The sequence below is a fragment of the Pseudonaja textilis genome, chromosome 2 (assembly GCF_049901715.1).
Source record: "Pseudonaja textilis isolate UNSWEBS1 chromosome 2, rPseTex1.2, whole genome shotgun sequence".
NCBI classification, from domain to species: Eukaryota; Metazoa; Chordata; class Lepidosauria; order Squamata; family Elapidae; genus Pseudonaja; species Pseudonaja textilis.
Window position 1 is genome coordinate 122,314,577 of NC_141991.1, and position 25,466 is coordinate 122,340,042.

Here is a 25,466-nt window from a genome sequence, read left to right on the forward strand (position 1 = left end):
GGAGGCCTTCGCAACCAAAAATGGAGCCTGGGAAAGCCACGCATGGCCCCCTGAGCTCTATTCTAGCTGGCAGAGTGCTAGCAAAAGTAGATCCCCCAGGCCCACCCAGGCCACCACAGGTGCCCCCAACATGTGTGATGATGAATTGGCCATGTCCACTCTGGCCTCACCCACCCTGGCCATCACCCCCCCAACCCTCATGAGGTCAAACACAACCATGATGCAGCCATCAATGAAATTGAGCTTGACACCCCTGCTACAGGATGTACAAAAAGGCAAGATGGCTGCCACTGCTGTTACGTTATCTTGCTTTTAATCCCCCTGTCCCCTGCATATGCCAAAAAGGACGATATTTCCATCCTTTCCATTCCCCATGGGTCTACTCAATACATCCCAACAACAGGGGAAAGTCACCCTTGGTTGCTAAGACAAGGGCTGGGGTAGGAACAAGAAGTTCAGTCAGGCAAGTCTTGGACTAGAACAGCTGCAATTTTTGCAATGATTTTTCACTGGTTCTATTTTAAGCTTCTGGCTGCTGTGTATGCAAAGCAGGGGGATACACTGAAATAATATCTAAAATTAAGGTAAATCAATGAACTAAAATTGCTTCCAACCTGTAGCTGCCTGCTTGCTCCCTAAGGCAGATCTTTTGAGCCAATTCAGATGAGTCTCAGATCTCTGCAAGTTAGAGAAATCTGCAAGATATTTTTAGATGGCAACAAGAATATATTTAGCTGCTAACTATTCTTTTTCTTTGTTTAAAAGGTAACCCTTTGCAATCTTTCTGTTATAAAAGGCAAAATCTTGCATCTCTATTTGATATTTCTTTATGCTAAGAGTCGAAGGGTTGCAGGATAGGCCTGGCCCAGTTCTCCCTTTCTATTGTAGCCAGTGCAATCCCTCTATATTTGCTGCCAAATAAAAACAACTTTTCACTTGTAGGCTCAGACCTGTTGCTACAAGAACATGCAGTATTCCACCTGTGATGTTTCTTCTAAAGAATTCTTGAATTGGGGGTAGCAAGAATGTAGCTCTGTTTCCAAATGATATTCTGTCTGTCTATTTGTCTATCCATCCATCCGAATGCAGAAGAATTGACTTGATCATGCGATGCTTAAATTTTGTTTCTCCTTTCCATTCAATCAAGTCTGATTTCTGGAGACTGCCTGAACAAAGTCCCTACAGTTTACTTCATAATGTTTTTCAGAAGTGGTTTGCCATTGCCTCCATGCTCTGCCCTAGGAGAACGGAGAAAAAGAAACTGGCCCAAGGTCCCCCAACTGGCTTTGAGTTTACGGTGGGACTAGAACTCACCACCTCCCAGTTTCTAACCTGATTCCTTAACCATTATACCAAACTGGCTCTAGACTTAAAATGTGTTACATTACTTCTCTACAAGCTAAAAGTTTGATTGAGACCTTTTGTAGACTGACCACAAATCAGGGGTGTCAAATTCAGTTTCATTGAGGGCTGCATCAGGGTTGTGTTTGATCTCGGGGGGGGGGAGGTGGGCGTGGCTAAGGTAGGCATGGCCACTTGATGTCATTCATGTCACAGGCACTTGTGGTGGCCCAAGCACTCCGCTTGTGGCCCTCCCAAGCTCCGGTTTCGGAGGCACCGCGAGCCAGTCCTTTTCTGTTTCCAGGGCGGCTCCACAAGCCAGATTTAAGCACCCCACGGGCCAGATCTGCCCCGTGGGTCTTGACTTTGCCACCCCTGGCATAAATCCAAATACTATTTAAGTTATTCTGATTATTAGGAAAAAAAAACATTCCTAAAATGCCACCAGTCACAGTAAGCCATCGTTCATTTAGCTGTACTTTGTTGACTTAGTCATAATTTGTTGGGATCATGTTCTACAATACAACCTATTATTAGTGCATGGGTTGATACTAACTGTGCTTCTGCGTAAACAAAATTGACACAATCACAGCTCCTGAAAACTAAAATAGATATTGGGTTTTTACTTGATATTAAAAAAAAACCACCATTTTTAGTCCTTGATAACTGCGATCATAGCACTAACCAAGCAATAAGGATAGTTTTAATACACATCAGATGAAAATATGTGATAGGAAAAAGATCAGTATGTACTATTATACAATTTTCTTAAGTTGACTGTCCATCATATCTTGTAAAAATAGATTCTCCTCAGGATCTTTTAGAAGGTACCTTGACTAATTCCAGTATTTGTAGGAGGATTCTTTTTAACTCAGTCTTGACTCCTGGTGATTGCCCGAAGAAATCCCTTAGCAACTTTTCTTGGCAAGATTTTGGAAGTGGTTTGCCCTTGCCTTCTTTCTAGGGCTGAGAGAGAATGTCTGGCCCAAGGTCACTCCGCTGGCTTTCACCCCTAAGGCAGGACTAATCTCACAGCCTCTCTGTTTCCAGCCTAGTGATTTAACAACTACACCAAAATGGCTTTTAATTTTTAGGGTGTTCTGATCAACAGATGCAGCTAGTGGCTGAAACTGAAAGAATTGATATCAATTAACACAACCTTTAGCCAGAAAGCAATTTGCCATGACGGGTGTCTATAACAATGATGGCAAGCCAATTATCTATATTATCTGGTGACTTGATCTGTACCTGCACCTGTTAAAGCAGAAGGTTCAAACATACAGGCCCAGTAGAAAAATCACCCTTTGTTAATTCTTTTCCTCTTTCTCTTCTTTGTTTGTATGCACCCACTATAAGAAAAGCCAACAACATATTAGGGATGGTTAGATTTGGTCCTGAAAATGGAGATGCCGATATCATAATTCCCTTATGTAAATCAGTGGTGCAGCTGCATCTGGAATATTGCACGCAGTTCTGGTTGCAAACATCTCAAATACCGTATGTGATAACCCAGGATGAGGCACAGAATCAACACAACCAGAGAACCGCTCTAAACATCCCATATTTACTTCAAGTCCTGGAGCAAAGCTCTGGTAGGCACCTCCGACAGCCTCTGGTTGTGAGTAGTCCAGTAAGCAAAGTTAGCAAGGCAACAACCAAGGCAAGAAGCCCAGTGATGCAGGCAAACCGGGCGAGGCACACAAAGGCAAAGCACAGCAAAATCCAGACATTGGCAACTGCATGTGAGGCTCCATGAATTCAATGCCTGTCCCCCCAAAACGTCCCTCCCAACAGTATCTCTTTAAATCTGATTCCTCCGATGATCTTTGTGAAGAGGGGCGGGGTGCCCTCCCCCCAAGTTGTCGGGTTGCCCTACACTGATCCTGCCTCCCCATTTTTTGTGCTTGGGGGGTCATGTGGGGGGAGGTAATTGCTCATCGCTGGAGCTCCATCACTCCTCTGCTCCACTGCCTGCCCTGCCTTCCCCCCTCGCCTGGTCCTCCTGTGCCCCCACTCCCTCACTGGTGACCCTTCCCAGGCCTGAAGGACCCAGGGCTGCTTCGTCCTGGTCCTCTGGCCGTTTCTCTGTTGGCCTCCTCCTCTCTCTCGTTCTCCTCCTTATACTCAGACTCCGATGGGACCATGACATTGTAGGATATAATAGAACTAAAGAAGTTCAGAGGGACAAGGGCTGGAGAGGCTTCCCTATGAGAAAATTAAGATATTTGGGGCTTTTTAGTCTAGAAAGAAGGCACATTAGAGGGGACATGATGGAAGTGTACAAAATTGTGCACAGTATAGATAAAGGGAACACGGAGAAACTATTTTCCCCTTCCCAACATACAAACACCAGAGGTCACTCAATGAAATTGATTCCTGGACAAATCAGGAAAGACAAAAGTTTTTTTTTTTTTTGTAAACAACACATAATTAAACTTCAGTAACACCAGCCTGGTTGGCTTCAAGAAGGGTTGGACCAATTTATGGAAATCATACGGATCAAGAACTATTAGCCTGCATAGCAGAAGGATTGTCCCTGAAGACCATCTGCTGGGAGACCAGTGGGCTTCTTGTACAATTGGTTGGCCACTGTAATAAAGAACCATAGGTAGTCCTCAACTTACAATAAGTGAAAAAAACTGGTGTTTAAACCTTGAATCTTTATTTCCTCAGTAGATTGTTTAATAGAGAAATATCACCTTGTATTCAATGACTGCTTGCAATATGTGAGAATAATTCTGTTGTGAGGGAACAGAAACTCTTGGTTCTTTGTAACAACCATATCATTGGGGGGAAAAAAATCTATGATTGATTATAGGGCCAGGCTACAGCCCATAACTTCCAGTCAGTATATAATTAATTTCAGGGGGAGGGAGTGCAATATATCAAACGGTACTGAGGAACAATATACTGTATGTTCCAAATTCAAGAGGCAACTGGACTTTCTGGTTTTTCTTTGAAGATGTTCCGCTTCTTCAGCTCTTGGGACAACCGTGATCTGGATGGTTGGGAATCTCCAAAGATAAATATAGTGTATGTTTTAAAATTAAGAACACCGTCCATCTTCTCCTTTCCTCTCTAACAATACCTCTATCAAACCATCGTTATGATGGTATGATAAGAGGTATTAATAAGTATTGATAGAGGTATTGGTAGAGATAGAAATACCTCTATCATAGCATTTTTAACTGGCTTGGCCGTGTAATCTGTGACCTTATTTTTTAATTAGTTAAACCTAAAGCACACAGCCACATTTGTTTTACATCAGAGTAAAAGCATTACTGATATCCCTTCAGTTACAACTGTACTTGAGCCCAACATTTCTGTTGCTAAGTGAGGCGTTTAAGCGAATTTTGCCCCATTTTACAACCTTTCTTGACAAAGTTGTTATCTGAATCACTGCAGTTGTTAAGCTAGCAACCCTCTGGTTAAATGAATCCGGCTTCCCCGTTGACTTTGCTTGTCAGAAGGTTGCAAAACTTGATCACGTGACCCCAGGACACGGCCACTGTCACAAATATGGACACTTTGCCAGCATCTGAATTTTGATCACGTGACCACGGGGATGCGGTAACGGCTGTTAAGTGTGAAAAACAGTTGTAAGTTGCTTTTTCCAGTGCCGTTGCAACTTTGAACTGTCACTAAATGAACTGTTGTAGGCCGAGGACTATCTATACATGACGTTGTACCTCCCTCAGAATCTAATTTCTGTAGGGCTAGAGTGCGGCCTTTTGAGGAACACCATTCCGCTCCATTCCAGGCACTGATCTGGCACATCACCAGCTTGCTTTTCAAACTGGAGCTGATCTGAAACTCAGCCAGCAACGTGATGTGCCAGACGAGGCCAGATCGAAGCCATCTGCTCACCTCGGCTCTGGGGTTGCCATGAGGAGAGAATGTGAAATATGGACTCCAATTGGAGGAGTCCACCAACTCCTTACAAATTCAAAAGGGGGAAAAAAAAAGGCCATTACCGCCTTGCCATTACAGCAACGTGAGTTACCTCTTTATGGAGATCAGGTCCCATTTCTGAATGGATCAGTCATTCTCTGCAACTAGGAATTTACATAGCCAGCCTGCAAGCTACTGCAAGGGTCAGTGGGCAAGGACTGTATGAATACATGAATCCTTAAAACATAAATTAACACCCAGCGCATCTCGATTTAATCTGCAAGCTTGGGGAACAGGGTGGAAAGGTGACCCAGGAACACAAGATAGAACAGGCCCCCAAGTCTGGGCCAGGAATTCAAGCAAGGTCTCTGGGGGGCTGAATGTCATTCATTTATAGCATCTGGATACTCACTTTCTGTAAAAGTCAGCCCAGGCAGTACACAATATTTTTTTTTTTAAAAACCCACACATCTAAACAACGAAAGACCTAAGATGTTACTTTCAATGGAAGCATATTCAAAGTCATAATCGTAATAATGTATTGAGGCAACAGAAGCAAAATTAAAATCAACAGCTGGTGAACTTATAGGGTGAAATTAAAATATATTTATTAGCTAGACTACATAATCTGTTCCTTGCAAATTTGGGTGGCAGCTGACAGTACCTGATTGATTTCAGACTCCACTTTATATGAGGAAATAAATTAGACTCCCTCTCTTCCTTCAAAAGCTTTGCCCCTTTAGGGTTGCCACATGTTCAGTTAGGCAACTGCCCTGCTCCTGTGGCTTTAAAGATGGCTTGATTGGCAAACAATGGAGATAAGCCTTAGCCCATAGCATGCATTATTCAGGGAGCTTTATCTAATTGAGAGGCTGCCTCCAATGTCATATAATTCTTCACACACACACACACACACACACACACACACACACACACACACACACACACACCTTGAGCATGATCTCTGAACTGAGCAGACAGAGGCACTCATCGAGGTTACTAGAGTTATATGGAGCCCCTAAGACTAAAGGGTCTAAACTGCAACCTTGTCGGCAAAGAGGAGCTTTTCTTCATGAGGTGTCAATCAGCAAAAGTCAGAGAACAAAGGGCCTACATTAAGCTGAAGACAGCCAAGAAAATAGGCCCACTTTCCCTTAATCACATATGATCTTCATCATGTACATTGAATTGCAGAATAACAGAGTTGGAAGGGACTTCTAGGCCAACCCCCTAGTTCAGGCTGGAGACCTTATACCAGGGCTGCCAAACTCCCAGTCCATGGGCCGGATGCATCACGTGCTGGCCACGCCCACACCCAGTTTAATGAAGGGGGGAAATGGCCTGATATGTCACGCAACACTGCCGTGACAACGTGTGTTTGATACCCCTGCCTTACGCTATTCCAAACAATTGGCTGTCCAAAGAGCTGCCATTAGGAACAAACAGCAGCTAACCAGGCCTGAATCATGACATCCTGAGAAGAGATTGTACCAGTCACTAAGGGCATAAGTGCCAAAGGAAATTGCCACTGCATGGTGGTTTGTAGAACAGACTTCTCCATGCAGTCGTATTTGTGACTAATGCAACAAGATGCCATGGTTAGGGTTAAAATACAGTATGCATATACAGTCATGTGTAATATACAATGCTGCAAGAGTCTAGAGTTAGACTTTTATAAAGTGTTCATTGCAATCTCTCCCCAGAGACATGCCTTTTTTAATTTTCCACTAACATAATATTAGTAAAGAGAAGGAATGCTGAAGACAGACAAATGGAACCATGCAACAAATCATCCTTAGGCATACATACATACTTACCTTTGCACTATTGTAATATTAAATGATCCCCACCCTTACAGCACCTGTACTGTGAAACCAAGAAGACTGTAGCCTGAAGTACAGGTTGTCTGTGATGCATCCAGGCAGGAGTGTCAAAACGGGCGGTCTGTGTGTCACGCACAGGCCACACCCACCCCAGCTCCGCGAACGGAAAAAAAACATTGCAAAACGTCACACGACAGCAACACGACGGCACAAATTTGACACCCATGCATCGGGACTACTCACTTGTAGGATTCACAACCAGCAGAGCCAAAGATTGCCTAGGAATTCTGGAAATCATAATCCCAAATTTATCTGGAAAGGATCCCATTATTATAAGTTACGGTAGATGGGGTTCTCAACTCCTCTGATAAATTCCTGTGACTTCCTCCCCAGCTCCCAGCCCCCATCCCAGCAAAGCAGGAGCAAATGTCAACAGCCCTCTGGCTCTGCCTATACAAGCCCGATCATCTTGACCAAAAATGTGTCACCAGCCTCCCCTCAAAAGTCGTTTGCAACTCCCCAATGAGGTTGCAAGCCACAATTTGAGAAACCTTTGCTCTACCACATTTCTCCCACACACACACAAAAAAAGATCCCAGCATGGGTGCTTCTAAACCGAACACTGAACATTTGCATATGGATCAAAGGAAAAATGAGCACACTCTCAACCATTCCCTTGGATTTTCACCTATCCTGAAAACACCGTGCAGACAAGACATAGTATTTGTCACAGAAATACTATTTATAACCATCTCTACTACTTAATCAAGGAGATACAACATGTTCTTTCCAGCCACTCTGATCCACTCCAGTGAGATTTCATTTTGACACCTCGTTATTAATGTTAGAAAGCCTCTTAGAACTTTTTTTAATTAAAAAAAAAAAACTCCTACAAAGCTAGTAGGATTGGAAAAGAAAAATAGACGTTCTCTTCATAACATCCTTTTGTCCCAGGCACAACAACTACGGGCCTTCCCTTACAGTACACGCTTCCCTCACGATAAGCTTCTTCTAATTAAAATGTAGTTCATCCACCCAAGACATGAGAAAAGATCGTAACAGTTGGGGCTAAGACGCTGATTGTTGTTGTTGTTTTTACCCTACTGGCTTTCGCTGAGGAACAGGCAGCGTAACACAGAGCCCAGATTCACAACAGACAATAGCTCTCGTGCATTTCATCCACTGTTCTAACAAGTTGCACACGCAGGTTGTTTTTTTGGCAGTGCGGGAAAACTTCCGGCAGCCTGGGAGCACCATGTGTGGTCTCTCATTTTGGAGTTCTTCAAAGCTGGGAACCTGCCAGACGCGCTACAAGGCTGGGACGCAGCTTCTGAAGCAGCAGGGCCTGGCTCTGCACCCACAATTAGGGCTGCTCTTCTGCACCCTTTTTTCCAGGACTTCGATCAGCAGCTTCCCGGAGGGCAAAGGCCAAGAAAGGGATCCTGTTGGCGGGCAACCTAGTGCCTTCAAGAGCAGGTCCAAATGCTTTTCATAGATGGAGGCAATATAACCTAATCCAGTTTTGACTCTTTGTCTGATATTGTTTACTTGGACTCGCAGCCTCCCTCAAACTTCTTCAGCAGCCTGTTTTCCACATATATTTGTTCCAAGATATCAGGGACCCAAAAGGAGTGCCAGATCCTAGCCCTTGTTGTTATTCTTTATTTTTATTTATTTGTATCCCCCCGCTTTATTATTTTTACAAATAAGATGGCAAACGTTTATTTATTTATTTGATTTGATTTGATTTGTCAATCGCTTACAAGATAATAGGTATAAGTATAAACATGAGTAAGAATACAGGAAATAGGTATGAATAAATGGGGACAATAGGACCAGGACGGGAGGCACGATGGTGCATTTATGCACGCCCCTTACAGACCTCTTATGAATGGAGTGAGGTCAATAGTGGATAGTTTGAGGTTAAAGGAGTGGGGGTTAAACATATCCAAACACATCTTCCTCCTCTTTTCCCCACAACAACAACAACCTTTGTGAGGTGTGTTGGGATGAGAGAGAGGGACTGGCCCAAAATCACCCAGCTGGCTTTCATGGCTAAGGCAGGACTAGAGCTCCCAATTTCTAGTCTAGTGCCTTGATCACTAGACCAAAATCCACCTAAAATAAAAGAGGTAGGAAATGCTGAATTGCAAAGTCACTATGTGACAAAGTACGGAAGCTGCTCTTGGACACCTGTTTCATCCTATGAGCAGTTTAAAGTCAGGGAAAGCTTGCAGGTTGCTTTTTTGTTCCTGCTACTAGACAATGCCTTGCTATCTAGCTTTTTAAAAAGGTCTGGCAAATTGTAAAGAAAGCCTATGCGGCACATATTTGTCAAATAAATGGTTTGAATAATTTGGCTATTATGCAGAACAGATGTGCTGGTTTGATCAGAAAGTAATGACTTTCGAGGGCAGTGCAACATTTAGTTTTAATAGGGCTTCAATGAACACGTAGGGCATTGTTACTATTTTCTAGTTCCAGTTTTTGTCAGGATATCAGAATAGAAGAGTTGGAAGGGACCCTGGAGGTCTTCTAGTCCAACCCCCTGCTCAAAGAGAAAACCCCATACCATTTCAGACAAATGGCTGTTCAACCTCTTCTTAAAAATCTGCAGTGATGGAGCACCCATAATTTCTGGAGGCAAGTTGTTCCACAGATTAATTGTTCCAATTGTCAGGAAATTTCTCCTTAGTTCTGGGTTGCTTCTCTCCTTGATGAGTTTCCACCCATGGCTTCTTGTCCTGCCTTCAGGTGCTTTGGAAAAGGGGTTGACCCCCTCTCCTTTGTAGAAATTCCATAGATATTGGAGCACTGCTATCATATCACCCCTCGTGCTTCTTTTCATTAAATTAGTCCTACCCAATTCCTGCAACTGTTCTTCATTGGTTTTAGCCTCCAGCCCCCTGATAATCTCTGTTGCTCTTTTCTGCCAGAGGTGGTATTCAGCAGGTACTGACCAGTTCTGGAGAACCGGTAGTGGAAATTTTGAGTAGTTTGAAGAACCGGCAAATATCACCTCTGACTGGCCCCGCCCCCATCTATTCTCTGCCTCCCAAGTCCCAGCTGTTTGGCTGGGTCTTCTTTTGTTGCCCTGCACAGGAGAATGGAGCTGGAAAGCAGGTTAGTGGGGTGGGGATTTTGCAGTATCCTTTCCCTGCCACACCCACCAAGCCACGCCCACAGAACCGGTAGTAAAAAAAATTTTGAATCCCACCACTGTCTTCTGCCCATCTTTCCAAGTGCAGCCCTTCCAACAAGAAGAGAGCTTTATACACCCCTTTCCCCCTGACATAGCTTTGCAAAAGGCCTGTGTATTAATTTAGCTTATCAGCTCTATTACTACTCCTGCTTATAAAGGGGAAGGTAGCAGCAGAAATGGCAGCCATCACAAACTAGGCCGGGGCAAATGAATTCTCAGCGAACCTTTCAGGACTCTTTCCCAGACTCATAAATCAGCTGTCAGCAAGCATCTTTCAGCTGCAACTTTCTTTGGCCACAAGTCATCCTAAGTAACACTATAAATCAATGCAACTGGACCTTGGTTACAGCAGCAGGAGCCATCGAGAGGTACGCAGGCCAGGTAGATTAAAAAAAACCCAGGCAACGTCTTACAATGTTGCCATCCGAAAATAATCATAGTAATAGCTGCGCGAGAGATGGCAACCGGTGTTAGCAAATCCCAGGGGAACACAAAAGCAGCCCATCAAGTCCAAATGCAAAGGTAAATATCTACAAATTGGAACTAGAGCAGAGATCATATATTACGTGAAGAAGACCTCAGTCATGATTTATTATCATAAGCCATAGCTGGCTGGGGACAGTATTTGGGTATTCAGACACAACACGATTAACTCAATAGCATCCAGGTTGTCCTTGACTTATGACTACAACTGAGCCCAAAATTTCCTGTTGCTAAGTGAGATGTTGAGTAGTTACATTGAGTTTTGCCTCCTTTTATGACCGGTCTTGCCACGGTTGTGAAGTGAATCACTGCAGTTGTTAAATTTGTAACAAGGTTGTTAAGTGAATCTGGCTTCTCCGTTGGCTTGTCAAAAGGTTGCAAAAGGGGATCGCATCATCCTGGGACACTGCAACCGTCATAAGTATGAATCGGTTGCCAAGTGTCTGAATTTTGATCACATGACCGTGGCGGATGCTGCCATGGCTGTAAGTGTGAAAAACGGTCATGGGTCGCTTTTTTCAGTGCCCTTGTAACTTCAGTCACTAAACGAACTGTTGTAAGTCAAAGACTACCTGTATACATTAAAAATAGATAATGTTTTTCCTTCCTTAAGGCACAGCATCTTTCCTTATTCTGGACTCCTCCTTTAAGCCCACCCCCCAAAATCTGTTAAAGTTTAGCATAAAACAAGAATGTAGCCTATAAGTGATCTATTGGGCTACCCTGAGAAGGGCCTCCTTGTTTTAAATTATACCCTCTCTTCAGTGGTGCAATTCAACTGGTGTAACAACCGGTTCAGTGAGCACGTGTTTTGCCCAAACCGGTCTGAACTGGTAGAATAGCACCCCTGCCTCTCTTCCATCTGATGTTCTTTCTACATCATGATAGTGTACTCATCAGAGTAACTTCTGATGTAGAACAGGAATAGAGAAATACGCAACACTGTGACACTACAATAAAGAAGCATCCTTGTGTGTTACAACAGAGAACTCAACTGCAGCACCCTGTTTTAGTTGTAGCCGCCAAATGGACACAGGATGAGATGAATACCGGTTGCACCACTGAGCACCTTCAGAAATGTATTGTAAATCCTGTCCTTCATACTCAACCTGGATTGAGGAAACAATGATCTTTGTGGGAGGAGAAACTAAATTTTCGAAGTACATGTTTTGAGGATTCAGAGAATACAATACCTTTTCATGAAGACCCCGGGTACAAATATAAATGTACAGCCAACATGGTGTAGGCAAAATGCTAGGTTCCAATTGAGCAGGCGACCCACACGGGGTTGTTGTCGTAGGGAAAATAGGAGGAGGAAGGAGTATTAGGTATATTGAGTTATTAATAAAAATAGTAAATGGATGGATGGATGGATGGATGGATGGATGGATGGATGGATGGGCAAAGCTGGATCCAGACTGTGCTGAAGGTATAGTCATTCCCAGCAGTAAGACTTGTTGGATTCAATAAAATACAAGCCTATTTGAAGTAGACATGATGAAGGACTCAGCTGTTAATTAGCTTACCCTATATCCCTTTGAGATCAGTGGGGCAAATTAGTTGTGTCAAGCCCTATTGATTTGAACCAGAACAAATACAGTTAACTTAGTGGGGCTCCAGGCTATGGTGTTGAGCCAGCATTGCTAACTAGGACTTTAAAGATTCACACTTTCCAATTATGCTTCAATTAGGGATTGAAGCTTCTGTTCTCTTTTGATTTAGCTTCTTTAAGCTGTTTCATCCCTTCCTCCAAAAATTATTATTTTACAGAATTTAACCACTGAGTAATGAATCAGTGCCAATGTACAGATCTTCAGCTACATTTATTTAAAAATGTTCAAAGGTCTGGTAGGAGAAAACAGCAGGAGAAAGCCTAAGTTAATGAACTATGCTACGGTTTTATTAATATCACACAGCTCAAGCACTAAACAGGTCTTGAGGACAGAAGTGGAAGTGACACAGAAGAGGACTCTCATTCCATTTTGAAAACCATCTATATATATAAATAAGTGTGAGAAGGGGTACAAGTCCAAATCTTCCCCAAATCCTGTTTACTAGAAATTAAAAACAAAGGTATGGGCCCACAAATTACAAATCGTGGCCCCTGTCTTTGATTGAATTCAATCCCAGGGAGAAAGAAATGCTCTGTCGTTTGCTTCTTGAAAGTATAGAATGAGTAGCAATAGCAATGGCACTTAGACTTATATCCCACTTCACAGTGCCTTACAGCCCTCTCTAAGCAGTTTACAGAGTTAGCATATTGCTCCCAACAATCTGGGTCCTCATTTGACTGTCCTCAGAAGGATGGAAAGCTGAGTCAATCTTAAGCCAGTCAGGATCGAACTGCTGACAGTCAGCAGAATTAGCCTGCTATCCTGCATTCTAACCAATGCACCAGCATGGAGTAACTTTTTCCTCCACTGAAAACATAGAACAAGTAACCTTTTTTCCTCCACTGACATTGCAGGATGCATTGGGCTATAAGCGGACCTCTGGCAGAGTGGAAAAAAAAATGGGTGGAAAGGATGTTTCTTTCTTTAGTTTCCATTTTCCCTTCCATGCTACAGACTTCAGGTAAAGGGCAGGTGATATTGGCTAGAGGCCTGAGCTAATCTTCTCTATAGAGAAAGAGCTGAAATTGCAGCTGCGTGAATTAGCTGCAGGCTGCCCTCTCTAATTGACCACAGTAATACAGCAAATATAGACATAGATCTTCATAGATTGCGCATAGCACAAAAAGGCAGGACTATAAATAAAACACAGGCTTTCTAGAGTCATTTCCAACCATGAGGAAATCTTGCTAACCCAGCATGGGGTTGTTAGGGTGAAATCAGAAGATTTTTTACAAATCCCAGGACGGTTTATTGCTCCCAGAGGCAGCAGCCTTCAAAGAAAAGAAGGACCTTGTTTAAACCAGCCAGCCAGCTGGCACTGTTCCTATATAGACTGGATTCTCCCCTGGACAATTGGGCAGCCAGGAGGAATGAGACAGTAAACACACGGCTGCTTGCATAACAATACTCGGCCAAAAGATGCTCAGCCCTTTCTTCCCCTCCTCCAAGCTATGCTTAAGTTTTAAAATATAATCTTACTTTAATGGAGGTGGAGGTGGTGATCTGAGCAATGCATTAGAAACAGCCTACGCACTAACCAAGCGGGGAGGGGGAGAGAAATATCTTGGCATATTTGGCTGGATTGTCAGTACACTGTCAGTACATTATGTGCTTCTGAGAAACGCAGAAACCTCTATCTTTGCACGTAAGGCAACACTGGGGAATAAAGGCAACAAAGAAGTAATACTTGGCGTGTGGTTTATTTCAGTGCCACATCTCCTGCAATTGTTTCTGCTCTTGCCTTGCAGTCCTTCGTGTGAGATTTATTTCCCGGCGTTTCAGAGGTGGGAAGAAAAGCAGATGTATATATTTTTAATGAGAAAAGCCCTTGAAACTTTTACCAATCCCAAGGTGTAGCAAAGAGATGAATTACACAAAGCTGCTTACTTAAGCTGGCTTCCTCTAGTCAATACTCGCCACAGCCAACTCGCCATGGCCAGCTCACCACAGGATAACCCACCACAAGACAATTCAACAAATATAAAAGTTAAATTAATTTGAACATAACCATGGGTGGTAATAATAATAATAATAATAATAATAATAATAATAATAATAATAATAATGGTAGTAGTAGGGGGAGGAGAGAAGAGGGAGGAGGAGGAGGAGGAGAGAAGAAAGAGAAGAAGAAGAGAAGAGGAGGAGGAGGAGGAGGAGGAGGAGGAGGAGGGAGGAGGGAGAGAGGAGAGAGAGAAGAGAAGAAGAAGGAGGAGAAGAGAAGAAGAAGAGAGAGGAGGAGGAGGAGGAGGAGGAGGAGGAGGAGGAGGAGGAGGAGAGGAGAAGGAGAAGGAGAAGAAGAAGAAGAAGAAGAAGAAGAAGAAGAAGAAGAAGAAGAAGAAGAAGAAGAAGAAGAAGAAGAAGAAGAAGAAGAAGAAGAAGAAGAAGAAGAAGAAGAAGAAGAAGAAGAAGAAGAAGAAGAAGAAGAAGAAGAAACAACAACAACTCAATCCGGAACTACAAGAATTGCAATAATTTTGACAGAAACATGGTCACTAATAATAAAAGTAACTGAATCAAACAAATAATACAATGTTGAATTGTCTCATGGGTGAGTTGTCCCACAGCAAGTTGGCCACAACAAGTTTTCCTGCAGCATGCCACAGTGAATTGGCCATGGCAAGTTCACTGTAGCAAGTTGGCCACAACAAGTAGGCCATGACAATTTGGTGAATTCTATTGGAGTGTTATATGAGCTCCTCTTAGGAATGCAGAACAAAACCCTCATCTTCTAAGCCAAGATTAACTAAGCTCAAGTTGGTCAAGATCACAGTGGCATCCCTGCAATGGACTGGAATTCCTCTGATCTGTTCAATGCACAAGTCAAAAGACCTAACCGAATCCAAGATGGAGACCGACTGCAGTCACAAGGGGATTGAGGAGTAGAAGTCATATCTTCTGCTATGTGCACCTAATGTAACTGTATGGGGATGCTTCCTATTTATGTATTAGAAAGACCCAACATAATGAACACAAGGAGATAAACACACCAGAATGTGTGGGGTTGAGTCTCTGAGTTTGGTTGGGGGTTTTTTGCAGACATTTCATCACCTGGCCAGGTAACATCATCAGTGCTAGCATTGGGCTAGGATAGAGGCTAAACTGGGTGGTATATTGTCTGGGGAGACTCTTCTAGACTCTAGAACCAATATCAGAGAGCACTAAAGACCACCTAATTCAATTTTGAGCCACAAATATTTTCTTCTACTGACTCACCATGAGGGAGTGGAATGGCCCTGATTAATAGATAGTGGCTATGGCTGGATCAGAAGCACTAAGAAAAGGACTATTAAATGAATGTAAGTGGTTTCATTCATAATACAAGAAAGCTGCAAAAGGACAAATAGTTCAAGTTAAGCATCTGCACCAGATTCTGATATTCACCCACCTACTAGTGATTGGTTGGGCAACCCAGAGAGTAGGAACCGTGAAAGCATTGTGAATGTCCACATAATTTCAGTTGCTTTGCATGTGCAGAAGAAAAAGCACAATAGAAGAGAAGGTCAAAAGTAGCCTCAGGACTAAAAAGAGGTTTTACAGCATTAGAACAATAACATTTTAGCCAACCCCATACAGGCCTGGGTAGATCCACCTCAATGTTTTGGGTCAAAAGAGTAATTCTAAGCATCCCTGCAGTCCAGGATGGTGCCAGGTGACAATTCTGACTTCTGCCCAAGAGACCTAGTGTAGAGAGAGTCTCCTTTCACGAAGTTGCTGCAAAGGCTCATGACCACCAGATTACCTGGGTAAGGTAAAAATGAAACCTGAACTCACTAGGAGTTCAGAAGAAAGCTCAGCGATGTGCCCTTCTTCTTAGCTCATTAGCTTCCAGATGTATTGAAGTACAATTCTCATCATCTCCAAAAGCTGTTTGAATAAAGCCAGGGCTCTGGTCAATCATCTCTGCAGAATACCACACTGATAGTCACAAGCTCACTCTGGAAATGCTCTTATTATGTTTAAAGTTTATAGGATGCAGTAAAGATCTCCAAGGGGTAAACAATTGGAACTATGACCCTTTTTCATTCAAACATCAGCTCAACTATTCAGATAAGCAAAACACGCTTAGAGAGAGCATGGCAGAAATAAGATGCAGTAAGCATAATGATGCCACTGCTGCATTTTCCTGGTCTACAATTAGACTATAGAACTGTCAAGAGTAAGCTCACCTATATTAATTCCAGAAAGGGGGAACGTGACATTACAGAAACAGCAAATTCAAGACGGCTTTTTGAATCATTAAAGAGCAGGCATCATTCTGCAGACTGTGAGGAAAGAGCTTCAATAGAGCAACTAGACATCCAGCTCAAGGCAAGCATCTTCTATTGTGAAGGTCTCCTGGGAAGGATGGATTTGGAAGGGTTTAAAATATATGAAGTCGGTCTTGCAATTCCTATTCTATTTGCTTCTGGGCAAATGATTTATCTTGGTAATACTTCCAAGTTCCAACCCTGAAAAGTGAAAATACAAAGATGGGGAAGAACTTACCATACTTTTGTGCAAGAACCACACTAGATCAAGGTGGGAATAGGGGATTCAAAAGAAGTTTCATTTCAAGAAAGGGCAGGGGGCAAAGTAAAGTAAAAGATAAAGAATTGGCCCAAGAGCTGACTGTAAAACAAATGTTGCATCTCGGTTTCAAAGCATGGATTCACTCATAAGTTTTGCCTTGTGCAAAATAATTCCCCTCTTTCACTCTTCCCCATCCCTATCCCAAATATGTAGGCTTGTTCCCTCCATTCTTTCCTTTCACATTTATGCACACTTACCAACACATATACTCCCCTTCTGTGGGAGAAGGAGTGGCAGAACCTGGGGGTGTCTGTGTGAAAACAGGGCTCAGTCGAGAGTCTCTATGTAGCCACAAGCAACCTAAGTCCAACCCTCCTTGAATGCCATTGACCCCTACCTAATTGTAAGCTGCTGACGATTGTTAGTTGAAAAGATACATATTATGCATAGGCTATAGCAATAAATCAGTTTAATTGAACCTTCACATATGGACCTGGTCTTCCATACCAGACCCTTTCAAGCACATCCGTGTCAAAATATGCATACAGGACCCCTCTCCTAACGTCCTTCCTCCCACCCTTATCCAACAAACGCTTTCTATTGTTTTGTTGCATCCATGTTCCATTCTCCCTGCTTTTCCTCTCATAAGTTACAAATACTCCCTACTTCATCACCGCTTCCATTCTTCATAATATTATTGTTAAGGCTCTTGACCGCAGAGGGACAGCCTGGCACAAGGAGGAGAAAAGCTTGATTGCCTGCCTGGTGCTATCCAAGGTCCTGCAACTCCAATCTGACCATACGATGATTGTAACTTCACCCTCCTCCATGCATTTGTCGTACTTCGTAGAACTGTTGTTAGTGTACAATTCGAACTGTATATGGCATCAGGAAAGGCATCTGGCCAGTAATCGCTCAACTCCATCCAGTCACCCTGATCTTGAATTAAGAGATTACAGGGTCATAAAAATGGAGATAGTTGGTGTACAATTGAAGAGAAAACTCCACAGTTCAGTAATTCAGTGCATGGTCTCCAATGTACGGAGCTGGATTTGACACTCAGCACCTCAAGTAAAAAAATAAAGTATCTCATGGAAAAAGGATGGGGGAAAGCCTAGCTGGAGATGCCAGAAGGTTCCATTTGATGGAAAAGACTACTTGGATTCACTTGGTTAGACTGGCTCACTAAGTATTGCAGGTAAGCTTCCTCCATTGAAAAGGAATAGAAACATCCTTAGGCAGAGGAACAATTAATCCACCTGGACCTTGCTTAGGTCTCTTGCCTACCATGAGTAAACCAGTTTGCTTGTCTTCAAAGTTCTTTTAAAGCAGGGGGGTCAAACTTGATTTTCATTGAGGGACGCATCAAGGTTGTGTTTGACCTCGGGGTGGGGGGGTCAGGGTGTGTGTGGCCAGATCAACGTCACTTGTGTCAGGGGCACCTGTGGTGGCCCAAGCGCTCTGCCAGCAAAACCGGTCTCCTGAGGTCCATTTTCGGCTGCCAGTGAAAACTCATGCGGCCCTCCCCTGAGCTCCGTTTTTGCTGGCAGAGGTCCCATGGGCCGGTTCTTTGCTGTTTCCAGGGAGTCCCCGCAGGCCAGATCTAAGCACCCTGTGGGCCGGTTCCAGCCCATGGGCCTTGAGTTTGACAACCCTGTTTTAAAGGATCAGAAAAGCTGAACAGCAACCCTACACTTTTAGATTTTCCTCAAACAAAGAACCCAAAAGGACAAACACATTTTAAAATGCCATTACCCTTATTACCTTCCATTAAGCAGACGAAACTGGGGGGGAGTGGGGGAGAATAAAACCTGGGTCATTAAACACTATTTCCTACTGGATTAGTGGATTAGTGTGTTGGTTTTCTTGATTTATTATTAACGTTAGAGGGTTGGTTCAGATATTGTGACCAAATAGCTATTACTGTATATCGGTAGCTTCAATGTGACAGAATATCAGGTCCATACATGAAGGTTCAATTAAACTATTGCTAATTGTGCCTCTGCACAGGAATCTTCTCAACTAATGTTTGGAGTTAGAAAAGAGTCAACCGAATTCAAGAGGGGAGGGGGTTGGACTTAATCCACTTGTGGCTATGTGTGTATTCTAGGCTGAGCCCTCTTTTAACTCCAACCCCCAGATCTGCCTCTCCTTCTCCTACAATAATAAGCTTTTTGTGTATGCCAGCACATTGGCATACTGGAGATTTTATGACAGTGGGTGATGAGGCATTGTGGAACTAGAAGAAGCACCCCTCAACTCTGAAATGTCTGCACACTGAGATGAGACAAGGGGATAAGATGAGATGACGTGAGCTACTAGCTCCAAATAGAGTAACTTCTTCAGCGATGCTTCTTCAATTACCGGCAATCTCTTCTTAATGAAAAGGACTTTCTCTCTAGCAAAGGTACCGCCTTTGCTGAACAATTGTGCTGATTGTGGTTTGTTTAAATAGCAATAGCATTTAGACTTATATGCCGCTTTACAGTGCTTTGCAGCCCTCTCTAAGCAGTTTACAGAGTCAGCCTATTGCCCCCAACAATCTGGGTCCTCATTTTACCCACTTCAGAAGGATGGAAGGCTGAGTCAACTTTGAGCCTGGTGAGATTTGAACTGCCAAATTGCAAGCAGCCAGCACTCAGCAGAAGTAGCTTGCAGTAATGTATTCTAACCACTACGTCACAACTGTACTTAAATATTTGAGTCCCATTGTTTATTTTCAGTAATACCTCCTGGCATACGTCTACTTGACTTCAGGAACAGGGGTAGAATTGCCTAGTTTAACATTAGGTTCAAATTTTGTTTTTAGCCATGCAACTTACCAGGTTAATTAATCACATTTTGACTAACCAATCTCACAAGGCTGTGTAAAGATTGAAATAACATATGTGACCACACTTGGTTGGCATGAAACTATAGCAGCGTATCATAGCAATGGAATAAATAAAGGCATATTAAAATCTGCTTGCGAACACCCCAGATGGAAGAATAGATCTGTCATTAAAACAAAGAAATATTGTGTTGTGCAAATGAATCCTAGCAGGCTTTCAGACTTGGTTTCTAGAATCTAGGATATCTGGTTTACCCCTAGGCAATAAAATTTTGTACAAATTCAATTTTCATGAGATGTGCTATCTTAATTATGCCCCAGAGACAGATTAAAGTTTAGCACAGGCCCTGTCTCAAGGGAGCTAATTGTTTTGAGACTTCAATTAACGTTTTGCCCATTCTCACCAAGTCTTTATAGCTCTTAAGGTGAGGGTAGTGGCTCATTTGTATTAGCCTTTCATTTGGCAACGCAATATTATTCCTTCCATTTATTTATTTTTGCTCACCCTCAAAGTGGTCAGCACTTTGAGTGAAGAAGAACCTATTCTTATTCAATATTTCCCAATGTTGCCAGTAGCAAAGTTGCAAAGGGCAGACAGCTGGAATGGCAGGCCTGGATTCTACCCTAACATCAAGATCAACTGAGAAAGAGATTTCAATGCAGCGAGTATCCAGATTGTTCAGCAGCAATTTCCCATTTCACTATTTTAGCCAGTAACAAACAAGACAGCCACATTCGGGGGTTAGCATGCTAGACAATCCAGATTAATACTTTACTCTCTTTCCAACTGAAATGGCTTTAGCCACAAATAAAACACATAACTTTTTTTTTAATAATTGTGAAATATCAATAGTGGGAAGAGGAAACACGCAAGTGTTACCTTTGAATAGAGAAAGGGATTCACTGGGTTGTAGGAAGCCACATTTGTCCAACCAGACTATTCGTCCACTTAAAATTGATTTTTAAAGTCAAGTGGAGCTCAATTCCTACTGACACAGCTATGTAGTTTTCTTCTTTCTTCCAATCTAGTCTAATCTAAGATTTCCTGGGTCCAAATATTTACCAGATTCAAGCCTGCTTTCCCTCCCCAAAAAACCCACCCATGTTCTACAAGATGCTGCCATGAGCAGAAACTTTGTCCATGCGGCCACCTTGATTTATTACATAAGGCAATGGTTCTTCAGGATTTTAGACAGACAGAGGCCATCACCAACCTGTCTCAGGAGACCAGTGGTCAAATCTGGGAACTTCTGCAGGCATTCTTCAATAGAGCTCTTCAAACAAGACAAGTCACAATCACACACACACACACACACACACACACACCGCCGATCCTGAGAGGAGCAAGGAGAAGCAAAGAATATCCTACTCTTATGAAGCAAGTAAGTGTTTATAACAGGGATGGGGAATGATGGCCCCTTTACGATTTGTGGACTTTAACTCCCAGAATTCCCGAGCCAGCCATTTCTGGAAGTTGAAGTCCACAAATCATAAAGGGGCCATCATTCCCCACCTCTTGGTTTATAAGCAGGGAAAAGGTATTTTCCTTAATGTTCCTATATAAGAATGCCCGTATCTGGGAAATATGGGAACAATTGATCCCACCATGACAGGTCAGAGGCCATCCCATAATGTGACTGCCTGATCTTTCCCTTGCCCTCAGCAGATATACAGTGCACACCATGAAGAATATTGCTCTAGATTTATGGGCTAAATATAGAGCCCAGCTTACCAGGTTTTAAACAGACACTCATCACCACTGGCAGCAAGATTACTTAAGGAAGGATAATAAGCCATCTCTAGGCCTAGTCAGCCTGCTTCAATAGGAGTTTCTGGGTTCAGCCACTCGCAGAAACTATATCAGTAAATTACCTCAGAAATCTATAGATGGACACTGCCTTTCAGCAAGTCCAATAGAATAACAATAGCTCACCAGCAGAAAGAAATAGTGATTTGTTTAGCTACAAGTGAGTCTGTGGCTAAACTTTGTGTAAGAATATATACACTTCATGTTTCTTCTAAATATTTATTGAGATACTTCTGTGGGTCTTGAGAGAAATTGTACCTTAAATGCTACTTTTTCCCCCCACGTGGGCATTTTTACATGTCAGTGTTAAAAGATTCATAAGCACCATATGCATTGTGTTTCTTGTTAGAAGGGGGCTTCAACTCCATGGTAAGAACATAGCACTCTGTAAGTACCACCCAATTTATAAATGCAAACAAGGAATATACAGTACAAGCGACAGCGCAAAATCACTGGATGGTGGCCTTAAACACAGCAGAAGAGCTTGTTCCATCCATTCTAAAGGCCAATTTGTAGCTTACCTGTGCACAATGGCGATCCTGTTTGCATCAGATATTCCAGAGAAATAATAAATTATAATAAACTATAGTGTGTTGCCTTTAAAAAGCCGAAGTTTCTGCTGTAGTTAATCAGCAAAAATACGTTTAAGGACTACTGATATATTAATAAGCACCCCTACCAAATTGGTTGTGACCTCCTATTGTAGAGATGTTTGTTATTATTGGAGCTACAAGGGCTCCCGACCCACCTCAACCCATCTCAAAATGGTGTCCTGGAGGCTGCCAAATCCCCAGACCCTGACCAGCATCTTCTTTCTAAAACTCAGCTTTCTGAACAGGTCACAAACTCCACCTGCTTATGAAACAACCATGGCTTGTCATCATGGGGTTCTTGTCATGTGTGGGACCACAATACGGGTAGTCCTCAACTTATGACCACAATTGAACCCAAAATTTATGTTGTTAAGTGAGACATTTTAAGTGAGTTTTGCCCCATTTTATGACCTTTCTTGCCACAGTTAAATGAATCGCCACAGTTGACAAGTTAATAACAGGGTTGTTAAGTGAATCTGGCTTTCCCATTGACTTTTCTTGTCAAAGGGGGATCACATAATCTTGGGACACAATGGTCATAAGTATGAGCTACTTACCAAGCATTTGAATATTGATCGCATGATCATAGGGGTGCTACAAAGGTCATAAGCGTGAAAAACGGCCATGTGACTTTTTTCAGTGCTGTTGTAACTTTGAACGGTCAGTAAAAGAACTGTTATAAGTCGAGGACTACCTGTATCCCTGTGGTGGTGTTTCCATTTCCACATGTGCAGATTGGCCGTAGCTGTACGTCAGTCTGCCGCACACAGTGGAATAATAAGACTTAAAATATTTACATACTACTATAAAATATTAGGCCTGAGGGAACCGAACACTTAAGCCTGTTGTCAGGATTCTGGCAGTTGCCCGAACTGCTCCTTCAAATTTCTCCCTCTCCCCCTGTTCATGGCCACTCTAAAAAAGGCATAGAAATGTTTTATGAGTTGATACCTGTATTGAGAGAAATTGGTGACTAGGTGGCCTGCTGGGTTAAATCAGTGTAAATATCTAATATTGATCTGCCTCATATATGGCTGGAACTTCAAACATGGACATTTTATCAGCCCTTATTCTTGGCTTCCTTTTCTCACATTCTTAAACAACGTCAAGTTTACTTCAGTATCAGAATGCCCTGCCAAAGAAACTGACTCCAGGAGAATGAATTTAAGTTTTCTTTCCAGGAGTTCTACAAAATATGAATTCTACAGAAAGGCAAAACAATCTTGAACACATTCAGCTCCTTGCTTTTTAAGGTCATCCCTCTGGTGGGAAAATCTCAGGCAACAATGGGAAACATTAAAGCGACACCCAAAAACACAACGAAGTAGAGAGTAAAGAGAGAACCCAGAACATACTATAAAAACCCAACTGGTTGGGCCAACAACCACACAAAAGGTCATACATCACAGGACACTCAGGAATTCCTCCCCGATGGAGAGACGTATTTGATCTCTCTCATTTAACAGGTGTTAAAACAAACATTTCCAAGTTGTTCACCTACCTGATCAAAGAGAGCTTTCCAGTGCTGGGAAGTTAGAGGGCAAGGCATGAAGGAAAGAAAAAAAAAGAGAGAAGGGGGAAAAAATGTGAGAACAAGGAAATGCAATGCATGTCAGAACTCTGCTTGAAAGAAACAAAATACGACATAGGGAATATAGGAAAGGGAAGATCTGCTTATTTTAGTCTAATCTGGGGTGGGGGGAGTGGGGGAGGGGGATGTACAGGCGATATCCCTCATTCCCAGAGAATTATTTCCACCCCAAACTGCACACGCCCAGACTCTCCACAGCCACATGCAGAAGCTTTTTGGGTAGAGCATGGCTTTCATTTGCAGGGTATTCTGCAGAGAGTTAATTTCAGTACAGCTTTATTGACTTTTTAAAAATGGTTTATTTATATCTTGCAGAGAGTTTCGTTTCTTTCAGTAGGGACACCGTGGCAAAGATCATTATCCGTTTGCTTGCTTGCTTGCTTATTTATTCCTATCCACCCCCCTGCGACCCAACAGCATATGTGATCTACAATACAGCAACAAAGGGGGCTTTCTGTTTTCAGCTCCCTTCCCATCTCAGAAGTGGGGGACAGAGAATAGTTTCTCCCTAGATGCTCTCCAAGTCAGGCCCCACAAGAGGACGTAGCAGCACTCCATTGTGTATTTCAGAACCCTTTCAACTTTGAGGTGCGAAGACCCAGAAGTATAGGTAGCCCTCACTTAATGACATTAATAAAGACTGGCAACTCCAAGAGTGTTACCATAGGAATAGTATATAAAAGGAAAGAAAGACAAATGTAAATATCGATATAAAATTATGAAAGACACTGATGCTGAACTGCTGTAAAGATTGAAAATGTGGTGTACATGTTGGGAAATATGTAATAAAAATCAACAATAATGAAAGACTGGCAACTCCATATAGGCATAGGTAGCCCTCACTTAATAACAGTAATTGGCAACTCCATCACTAAATGACATGCTCATATAGTACAGTGTGATGTGACTGTGCTAACAGCAGTTGAGGTCGTTCTAGTTGCTGTCATTGAGTGAATCTCACACGGTCATAAAGCGTGCTGTCATGTGATCATAATTTGAGCCTCCCCACCAGCTTCCCCACTGCTTGTTAGAAGCTGGCAGTGAAGGTTGCAAGTGGCCTTCATGGGACCTGTGGTCTCGTGACTGTCATAATTGAGATCTGATGCCAAGCCCCCGAATCATGATCACGGTTGCAGCTATGAGGACCGGCCATAAGTCTCTTGTTCAGTGCTGTTTGAATGGTTGCTGAACAAGTAGTCATAAAGCAAGGGCTACCTCTGTTAGGGGGAAATGCAAATTCCTTTCTTTTCCATTCTTTTATGTTCTTCTGTTAGTTCTGTGATATTTCCAGGCCTTTGGAGGGAACTTCACACTTCCATTTTTCAATTCTTTACTATTGTTTTTTTCTTCTTCTTCCAGCATTAATGCACAACTCGTGTCAATTTTTACATAGTTGCGTGGACTCAGGAGGTGATAATTAAAGTACTACTTTTACATTGGTTGCAAGAAGAATAGCAATGCAAGAACTTGTATCACAAATGAGAAAGACCAGCAGATGCCACAATAAGAAAACCGCACAACATCTGCCAGTCAAATCTGCGACAAGTGGTTGGCCTGCTTCAAAAAGCGTTTACACATTAACAACAATCAAGTTCTTCCCTAAGTGAATATTCAATTATATAAAACTTCTACTTGTCGCTGTAAATCTCCCCAGTGATTTACCATTCACTCTCAGTTCTCTTTAATGTGCTTCCAGAAGCTGCCAGATGAGGTTGCAATATTACAGCTCAGTCTCTATTGAAAAAACTTTCCTGGTAGAGCATTATTACCGGCTGCTGCCAGT

The 25,466-nt window shown here is 42.6% G+C and overlaps 1 protein-coding gene across 1 annotated transcript in view; it reads right to left on the reverse strand.

Annotated features, from left to right (window-relative positions):
• RHBDL3 (rhomboid like 3) overlaps positions 1-25,466 on the reverse strand; it is a 127,975-nt gene that overhangs the window by 89,867 nt on the left and 12,642 nt on the right. Inside the window, exon 3 of the mRNA XM_026711171.2 lies at positions 23,594-23,617. Within this exon, the coding sequence (XP_026566956.1) occupies positions 23,594-23,617 (24 nt within the window). The remainder of the gene's footprint in view (positions 1-23,593; positions 23,618-25,466) is intronic.